This window comes from Sciurus carolinensis, chromosome 7 (genome assembly GCF_902686445.1).
Source record: "Sciurus carolinensis chromosome 7, mSciCar1.2, whole genome shotgun sequence".
Taxonomy (NCBI): Eukaryota; Metazoa; Chordata; class Mammalia; order Rodentia; family Sciuridae; genus Sciurus; species Sciurus carolinensis.
In genome coordinates this window covers 126,938,055-126,948,853 of record NC_062219.1, presented here as the reverse complement: position 1 = coordinate 126,948,853, position 10,799 = coordinate 126,938,055, and the positions used below count along the sequence as shown (strand labels likewise).

The window sequence follows — 10,799 nt, the reverse complement described above, 5'->3', positions numbered from 1 at the left end:
ATAAATATATGAAAAAGTGTTCAACATCTCTAGTAATTAGAAAAATGCAAATTAAAATAACTCTAAGATTTCATCTTACTCCAATTAGAATGACTGTTATCAAGAACACAAACAATAATAGATGTTGGCCTGGATGTGGGGAAAAAGGCACACTTTTACATTGCTGGTGGAGTTGCAAATTGGTACAGCCACTCTGGAAAGCAGTATGGAGGATCCTCAGAACACTTGGAATGGACTCACCTTTTGAACCAGCTATCCCACTCCTCAGTTTATACCCAAAGGACCTAAAATCAGTAAACGACAGTAACACAGCCACATCAAGATTTATAGCATCTCAGTTCACAATAGCTAGATTGTGGAACCAACCTAGATGCCCTTCAACAGATGAATGGATAAAGAAACTCTGGTATATATACACAATGGAATACTGTTCAGACAAAATGAAGAATAATATTATGGCATTTGCAAATAAATGGATGGAATTGGAGAATATCGTGCTAAGTGAAATAATCCAAGCCCAAAAAACCAAAGGCTGGAATGTTTTCCCTGAGAAGTGCAGAATGATGTATAATGGGGGTGGGGGTGTGGGGAATGAGAGAATAATGGGGGAACTTTAGACTATGTAGAAGGAAATGAGAGGGAGGGAGATATGAAAAATGGTAAATGAGACGGACATCATTACCCTATGTACATGTATGATTATATGAATGTTATGAATCTATATCATGTACAACCATAGAAATGAAATGATGTACCCCAATTGTGTACAATGAATCTAAATGCAGTCTGTAAAAAATTAAAAGCTAAGTAAAAAAAAGAATCAATTTAAAAAACACAAAATAAATAGAATGAAGACAAGTAGAAGAGAGGAAGGGGAGTCAGGAGAAAGACATAGGGAGGGAAAGAAGAAGTAAAGGAACCTGAAAAGGAACACATGTATCACATATGTGTGATTATTTCAAAATGAACACAGCATTACGTACAAATATAATATATTAGTAGAAACTCCAAAAAAGACAAGAAAACTGAGGAGGAGACTTTAAGAGTGACAGGTGTATACAATAATGCATGAAGAATTGGATCCTGGGGCAGTGGAAACAGGACATTAGAGAAAAACCTGGTGAAATACTAGTAAGTTAGTTTTTAATTAGTACTAGTATACTCATATTAGTGTCTTCTTTTTGACAAATGCACCCAGAAACATAACATTAACAAAAATAGGAGAAGAGTGTTATATGGAAAGTCTTTATACTGTCTTTGCAAATTCCCTGTAAATTTAAAATTATTCCAATAATCAAAGGTCATAAAAATGTTCTACTAGCTAGCCACGTTTACCAACACTTTGCAAAGTTTATACAGTCAGAAATGTACAGCAACACTGCCCCTGCCCCCACCCCACCTCACACATACACAAAGACAGTTTCATACAATATATACACAGACTCCTCATGGAGATGCAAGAGATTTTATCTATCTCTGAATGAGGATCGAAGCAGAGTAAGTAACCACTGTCTACTAGTAGAAGATAAGATAGAATCCAAAGGATCATCTACTGAAGTTTTAAGGCAATCAATGCACTTCTAGGGTGCATCCAACTGGGGTGTGTCTGGGTTCATGCATTTCCAGGGAGAAACTGATGCAGATTTCTACCTGAGAAATTCCATTAAATGAGGTCCAGGTCTATTCCAGACATTGGAAACTTTGTCAGGTAGTACATAATCTGGACAGTGTAGATGCCACATCTCTGGAGACAGGCAGATGTCAATCTTGACAGGGAATCTAGGTTTCAGGTGAGTTTAAGAATTGTTCTGCTGGAGCAGGAAAATCTACCTCCACAAAATGGATCCCTATCTCAGGTATCCACTTTACAAACTGAGAACCATGGAACAATTTTCAAACACCAGTTTGTTGTACACCTTCTGTATCAGGTAACATCAAACTACCTTTCTACTCTACAGGTATTTCTGTAACAAACTTGTCTACTGTGTTTCATTATCTGATTTTTTCAGTTGGCTGTCAATTGGCTGGCTCTTATCAACCTTTTCTTATCCTCTATTTAGAACACCAGAAACTCTGGATCTCTCTGAGTCAGTGACTGACCAATATTGAATTATAATAAATTCCCTTAGTCGTACAGCTTCTTCAGAAGGAGAATTTCCACTGATTCAATTCAGAACCATGGAACACCTGGAAAGTACTGCCTTCCTCTGTTTCACCATCTTAGCCCTTCCAGCAATTATAAATTATTTAACAAATAATACAAAAATCACTGAACACATATTTGTTAAACAAAAATAACAATGCATTTTTCAAGAAGTAAAATCATTCATATATTTGAGTTGATGAAATTTTAAGATTCAACCTTCTATTAAAGCACAGAGTTCTTTATACAAAATTCATAAGAAATCCAGGTTGTTCAAATAGGCTTGGGACAATTCACAGAGTGATTGTTTTTCAAGTGACTTTGCTGGAAAGACTATTAATGAATGATCATCATTGAATTTTTATGATGGCTAGATAGAACAAATGCAATTTCATTAACATTTATAGTTTAGCTTCTTTTTGCTACTTAACATAGTCACTATTTTAATATGAACCAAACAAATTCCAATGGAATTATTATAATTTTCAAGAACAGAGTGCCCATACTGGTGCATATTAGCCAAGTATAATTCTTGCCTAATGTGATAATAAATAACAGTGAATATGACAGATTTTGTAAGAGGAACCTATAGCATGAGATTTTGACATGAATGAGTTATAAGAGAAACTTTTATAAACCTACTCTAATTATTCAATGATTCCATTTGGTAACTACAAAAGTTTATTTGGAACTAAAAAGGCTCCTTGCCAGATTGCTTATTGCCCCCTTTACATCCTTATTCCTCAGGGTGTAGATGAAGGGGTTGGCTGTAGGCGTCATCACTCCAAAGAAGAGGGCCATGAACTTGGGCTGGTCCTTTGTGATAGAAGAGGGGGGTTGAAGGTACATGCTGATGGTTGGACCGTAAAATAAGAGCACCACAATGAGATGAGAGGAACATGTCCCGAAGGCCTTTTTCCTTCCTTCAGAAGATTTAATGTTAAGTACAGCACGTCCAATGCTAGTATAGGAGGCAAGAATCAGGCACAGAGGAACAGCTACTATAAAAATACACACCACAGAGATTGTTAACTCATTAACTTCTTTTTCACCACAAGCAGACTTTAAAAGAACTGGGGTCTCACACACCAAGTGATCCAGTTTATTATTGCCACACAGTGGCAACTGTAATGTAGTTGTGACCTCTGAGACAGCATAGGTGATACCACCCAACCACACAATGGATACTAATAGAATGCAAACCCGCCGATTCATGATAAGGGTGTAGTGCAGAGGTCTACAGATGGCTACATAGCGATCAAAAGATAGGAGAGCCAGGAGAAGACATTCTGTGCTTCCCATCATGCTGAAGAAATAGAGCTGAACTGCACACCCCACATAGCTGATGGCTTTCTTAGTGCTTCCCAGGTTAATCAGCATCTGAGGCACAATGCTTGTGGTTAAACATATATCCAAAAAGGAAAGGTTGGTGAGGAAGAAATACATGGGACTGTGGAGACAGGGATCTAAAATGGACACCAGAATGATAATCATGTTTCCCATTATGGCCATGGGGTATGTTATCAGAAGAATAATGAATAGAAAAAGCTCTAGCCAGGGTCGGTCAGCAAAGCCTAGTAGAATGAACTCTTCAGGGTGGCTTTCATTAATGAGTGCCATATTCTTCAACTTATTTCACCTGTGGTAGAGAAGTGCCAAAGAATTTAGCATTATGGGAGCAGAAGAAACATAACAATCCTTTTGTTTGCACTCACTGATGATAGAATGCCGTAATTTAGTAATGAAATAGTACAAAGGACCCAGACCAGGTAATCATATTTATCTTCTTTATAATAAAAATTAAAGGTATTTGTCAACAAGACACCCTTGCATTATGAAACTGAACTTCCTCTCCTATGTACCAAGGTTAACAATAGCTATCTTCTTGTTCTCTGGTGAGGACTGATGTAAAAAAGAATTGACTGTATTTCAGAAACTACAAATTAATGGTTTCAAATTTCACAGCATAAAAAACAATTGAGTAGTTTAATATGAAGTTTGCTGCTTCCTGTCTTCTGGTGTCTGACAGAGTAGATGAGGCCTCTGTCCATGTAATTGGAGGTTCATTTTAAGGATTACTGTTTCAGGGCATTACAAAAAAGTGATAAGAATCATAATGGTATTTAGGTAGCAAGGGTAGAAGACTAAGGAAGTAGAAACCTGGATGTATGAGTATCATCAACATAGAGTAGTCCAGGGTTAGGGATGTAGGTCTGTGTTATAGCACTTGCCTAGCTTATGCTAGACCCTGGAATAAATCCCTATCACCACTTAATAGATAAATAGGAAAGAAAAAAAAAAAAAGAGAGAAAGAAAGAAAGAAAGAAAGAAAGAGAAAGAATGAATGAAGGAAGGAAGGAAGAAAGAAAGGAAGGGAGAGAGGATCAAAGGAAGGAGGAAGGAAAGGGGGAGGGAAGGAAGAAAAGCTCTTGGCAGCTCCCTCTGATTAGTCAAATAATTATGCCCTCACTATGGGCAGTGAGAAATGGTTGAATTTAAATAAATCTATCTGTATTTGAAACTGAACAGGAAATTTAAAAACATTTAAGATCAATTTCCTCATATTTAGAAAGTTATCAATCATTGGTTTTATAAATTCAAAGGTTTAAGCTAAAAAGACACGTTTCTTCATACTTTACGATTTGCTTTTGCACTTACTTGCTTCTTTGCAAAACTAATTCAAGCTCTGGGCATTTAACTTATCATGTTTAAGTTTAATTTTTTCATTTAGTGCATTTTCTTAATCAATTGAACTTATTATCATTTAAGAAAAGAATTGGATAGTTATCAGTGACCCATTTACTATACATAAATTCAAATACATTTTTTTAACTCCAGCTAACTTCTGGAGGAGATATGCTAACTCAGGCCATGAGATATTCAAATCCTGAAAATATTTTTACATTTTAGAATGTATTTCTTTGGTTTCAGCTAAAAGGATCATTGAAATAAAATAAATGACCTAAGGAAAGAATTATTTTGAGATATAAAATTATTTTCATTTATGTATTTGTTCATTAGTGAAGTATGTTTCATGAAAACCACAATCTCATGTAAGTTGAGGAACATTCACATGTGAAGTTCAAATAATGTTCCACTGACAAAAGTCTGAGTTACTTTTCCAGCCATTTAGTGGTTCCGTAGTTCCACACTATATTTTTAGGGTTACAAAGCACAATTTTCACATTCTCTATTCCATTAAATCCTCAAGGCCACCTGCTGGGGTGCCTGCCACACAAAGCTACTCAGAGCTGAGATGTTAATCTTGCCCTTTAAATATGTTATTCTGATTATATGGGAATAACAATAATAATAAAATAATAATGATAATGATGTAATGATAAAAAGCAAGGCATTTTGATTGCCAAATAAGTATTCTAATAATTTCAGTCTACCTACACTGTGGAATAGAGGCATTGTAAAACACATCCTATGTCTTCCTTTAGCATTATTAAATTCACATTTCATAATTTTCTACCATGGATTGTATATCAGATTTTTTTATGAGTAATACTAGATCTGATTCTGCACAAATTTTTCCATAATAAATTTTATCTAGCTCTAATAGCAGTATTAACACAAAAATACCTTCAGCATCTTCACTAGATTTATGTGATTGGGGATTGCTTTTTCATATTAAGTGTAGTTTTCTTTGTGAGCAATGATCATCCCAAAGCTCTTTGATTTCTATGCTTCCCTGGAGATCAATATGATTTACTCTTGTATTATATATAAACTTTATAATCCTACCCTTATATTTCTCATGTTCATTATATTATTCTCATTACATTTCATTACTTTAAACTCTTGGATTCCGTGATATTTGGATCCCCTATTTTCAGTGATTTTTCCATCATTATTTCACTATAGTATTTATATCCATGAATGTTTAAACTCATGTTAAAAGTTGCCAGGCTGTATTCCTGTTGAAGTCTTCACGTTTTCTTTCTAGACTATCTAATACATTCTTTATTTTCATACCATATGGTATTTTACTTACAATTTTATCAGGATCAATTTTAAAGGTAGTAAAAGATCACTAAAAGAAATAAAAGCAATTTTATTGAACCAACATCACGGCATCTGGATGAAATAAATGGCAAGTCAATCCATCAAATTGTGACCATATGTGTAAAAAATTCACATTGCTGATAAGACACTTCATACTTCATCCAAGTATTTAATACTTGTGGAGTATGTTTTTATTGTAATTTGAATGTCTCTTAAGTGTGATCTAAGTGAGAGATTAAAAAAAAAAAGAGATTACAGAGAAAAGGCTGATTGTTCCTAGAGTCAACAAACTAGGCATTTCCTAAGTTTAGAAAACACTCCTTGAAATGAAATGGTCTCTGATTCTTGTATGTATATTAGGCACTATGACCTAAGTACTTAGATTTCATTCGAATCTTCCCTAAAATGCATGACCTCCAAATACATGCACTTTTTACTCACCTTAATTTGTTAAATATCATTGAATGAAAAAAAATTATGAAGGAATACATTTGAATTTTTCAAACTTTCAGGAAAGAATGGAGAAATCATACTATACAAATGAACATTTAAGTATTCTGTTCAGAAGTTAGTTTTTCAGGTGACATGGTATAGCATGTTAGGAAGGCAATAGTAGAAAATATCAAGAATGCCTTGTGGAAGTGCTCTTTGTATGCTGTTCCTGTGAACTCTTGGGCATTGTTACTACATAGGCCATTCATTTAGCTTTCTCCCAGGTGAGTTGGTGAGCAAGTTCCTTGGAAGAAAGCTCTCCATGGAATTGCTTCTTATGTACAATTAGTTACCTCCTTGCTGAGGTTTGAAGTCAGTCTGTGTTTTTAGATTTGTTTAAAATGAACTCATCCCATTTCCCAACACACTTAAATAATTTCAAAGAGAATACAATTAAAACTAAAAAAGTGAAAATAAATAAATGATTAAAATTAGAACAGAACTTGTTTGAATAAATTATTCTGGGGAATTTATGTGCAAATATCTTGAATTTTCTGACTTCACTAATTCTTAGAACAGCTCACATACATTTTAATGATTCATAGTCATATCAATAATGGAGTAAAATATGAATTTTAAAGACAAGCAAAAAAGAATGATCTTTCCAATGAGAAAAATTTAAGTGATATTCTAAAACAACCTTCAAATTTTGGAATGCTTATTTAAGAAAAATATGAAATGATGATTAACCTTTTTCTGTATTATCTCCTATCTTTTTCTATCTCTCCAGTTAATATTAACATCAACATTTTTCAAGTTACAAACATTAAACTGAACTACATTGTTCTGAAAATAAAAACAAATAAGTTAAATGAACATCAGGGACAAACATAATGTTTTCCTTTGAACTCTATCCTTTCTCTGCAGGTCACTACTAGTATTGATATCCCTCTTGGAGATCAGGGATGGGTCCTCCTTCCTCTGGTGTTGAAGATTAAACACAGAGAGTCACTGAGGTAAGTGTAGAAAGTAAGTTTTACTTAAGAGGGACGGAGGTGTAGACCTCTCTGGAGAGAAGAAGGGCCCAGAGGTGGATGCCCTTTGGACCCCACAATCTCCCCATCTTCTTCCTTTTCCCTATCCATGCCTAAAGGCAAAAAGGAGCAGCACCGGTTGTAATCCATTGGGATGGAAAGTGAGATCCCCAGAGTTCTAGCAACACATGGAGTGAGAAAGTGTGATTTCAGAGGTTAGTTGATAGCAACCCAGTGATAACCAGCCATCGTCCTCTCTTGACCCCCATCATTCATTACCTACACTGACTATCAGGGCTTCTACTCCCTGCATCACTTTGTGGAGGGATGTGACATTCCCTGTCCCCTCAGACCAGGCAGGGATGCAGGCAGATTGCTTTTTGTTAAAGAAAGCAATGGGGGATTCAGTACAGTGGGATCATTTTATAGAAATGATTCTCAACCTCACGTTCCCACCATCCTCATTTGTCCCATTACGCTATCAAATGACTATGTATTTTGCATGTGATGGATGGTCTCCACTCCCTCCCACTTGCACAATCCACTCTCTATCCCAATATATATGTCATTTTAGGATACACAATTACAACCAATTTAGTTATATACCAATTTTACTTTTATTCATGATTCATGATTCCAGCAGATTCTATTCCAAAGCAGCAGAGAGTTCCCTCCCACTAGACCCTGGTAAAACAGAGACCTTCATGAAACATGGAAAATAAAATAACACTAGAAAAGTTGGTTAAGGTCCCTTGAAGTTTTCTTTCTTTTTTTGATATTTTGGGGAATTGTCTGCTTCCTTTCAGTTTCCATTTGACTGCATAGCATCTGATAGGAGTGAATTTATTTTGACTTTTTCTGGTCTTTTGGATCAAGTGCAGGCACTCAGCCCTAAACAATAGAATTCCGTACTTCTTGTTTAATATTTTCCTGTGATGTTCCCCTGGAGGCCAGATCAAAGCTTCTGCTTGGATTTAGCTGTGGGAGTCTGATGGTTAAGGAGTATGAGAATAGCTAGTTTGGGATATATTCCCCTATCTCTAACTCAGCTAGAACACACACTGACTTTGTTGCTCACAAAGGCCTCAGCTCTGGGAAGTGGCTAAGTGTCTTCAATGCTCTCTTTCTGGTTTCCAATATCAGTTCTTGCCTTTTTTACTTTAGCCTTTGTGTTGGAACCAAGCTTCCCACAGTTGCTTTTTCCTGGGAATTCAAATACGATACTTGGATAGAATACCCTTGTTGGGAACACCAGTGATATTAACTCCCAATTACCAACAGATTAAGATAATTTCCTATTTTATGACTTTTGTTTATTTTTTGTGTGGGGTTCTTCTTGTATTTTCTTTATATTTTTCAATTCACAGTGTAAACTTTATGTATTTACCATACACAACATGATGGTTTGAATATATTTACAGTGCACCATGACTAAGTTTAGTAAATCAATGTATGGTTACTAACATAATTATATTTTTGGTAAAAAAAATGCACTTGTAGCATTTTTCAAGGCTAGCATATATTTTATAAACACCAAGTTGTACAATAGAACTCTTGATTTATCCTTTCAGTAACTTTAAATTTAGAATCTTTCACCAATTCATTCCTAACCCATGTTTCCCAACACACCAGTTTTCCTAATAACTACCATTTCACTTTCTACTTTTTTGAAACCAAAATGTTTGACTTCACATTTAACTGTTTTCATATCACTTTAAAATTAATACATAAAATTATACATACTTATGGGATATTGTGTGATATTTTGATGTATGTATATATTATAATGCTTATAAGAGTAAAATTTGTCTATCTCTTGAAACATTTATCATTTCCTTATGATAAAGACATATAAAATAATTTCTACTGGATTTTTTGAAGAAAAGAATTATCTATAGTCACTCTGCTATGCAATGGAACACCAGAATTCATTAATCCTGTCTAAATGCAACTCAATACTTGTTGACATCCAGTTCTATCTATGTTGTTCCAAATGAAAATATTACATCCATTTCTTGTGGCTTCATAATATTCTATTTTTCATATTTAAGACAATTCTTAATTGACTTGTCAGTTGATGAGTACTTAGACTATTGCTACTTCTAGGCTTTTATGAGTAGAACTATGATCGCCCACCGCCCACGGGGACAATCACAACACGTACGCTCTTGATCACAGGAACCAAAAGAGCCCGATTTATTCCACAAGTCTCCGACTTATATTGAGAACATCAGCCTATCAGAGAGTAGACTACCAGGAAAGTCAGCCTATCAAGGAACAGTCTCCAGGCAGATACCAGGATCGCCTCATATACAGCAGCCAACCAGAGTTACTTCCTAAAACTTGTTTAGGAGTGCAGCTATGTTTGGCAAGCTGCCAGGCGCCATCTTAGTGATCAGGCCACCGTGCGGCTCTGGGGCCCTTAGAGCCCGCCCCTGACATAGAACTACGTCAAACATTGGAGTGCAGATGTCTTTTACACATACTGAATTCATTTCCTTAGGATATATATCCATTTATATTACATTCTTTAAATTGCTTTTTCCATTGGAAGGACACAGATTAATTCAATACCTTGTCTATTATAAATAATGTTACAATAAACCTGAATTCTTAGGCATTTCTACCAGATATTGACTTAATTTCTTTAGATACAAACCTAGAAATAAGGTTGCTGGATCATATGGTAATTCTTACTATTTATTTTTTGAAGAACTTCCATAATGTTTCACAAAATCACTATACTAAGTTACATTTCCAAAAGCAATGCTAGAAATGTGTCAGCAAGTTTTGCATTACTGTGACCAAAATACCTCAAAAGAAAATTTAGGAAAGTACAAGTTTATTTTGGGCTCTCTGCTTCAGGTTTTCTGCCCATGCACTGAACAGATGTTCTGTTTCTACTGTACTAGGCCCTAGGTGAGGCAAAACACCTCACGGCTAAAGGACAGGGGGAATAATCTCTTTAGCTCTTGGCAGTAAGGAAAGAGAGTGTGTGTGTGGGGAGACCAAGGGCAAAAAATATATTATCCCAAAGACACATGCTCAGTGACCAACTCCCTCCTGTCACACCCACCTGCCTAGAGATACCACTCAGTAATTCTTTTGAATTATTAATCCACTTTTGGATAAATTCACTAATGAAGTTGTGGCTTTCATAATCTAATCATTCCACCTCC

At 35.4% G+C, this 10,799-nt stretch overlaps 1 protein-coding gene across 1 annotated transcript; it reads right to left on the bottom strand.

The window, feature by feature from the left end:
- Positions 1–2,824: 2,824 nt before the first annotated feature.
- LOC124989494 (olfactory receptor 2B11-like) lies at positions 2,825–3,763 on the bottom strand. Its single transcript, XM_047559319.1, has one exon. The coding sequence runs from the start codon at positions 3,761–3,763 to the stop codon at positions 2,825–2,827; it is 939 nt and encodes a 312-aa protein (XP_047415275.1).
- Positions 3,764–10,799: the final 7,036 nt, after the last annotated feature.

Coding starts and splice junctions, on each gene's coding strand:
- LOC124989494 (XM_047559319.1), bottom strand. CDS start 3,763: ATGGCACTCATTAATGAAAGCCACCCTGAAGAGTTCATTCTACTAGGC.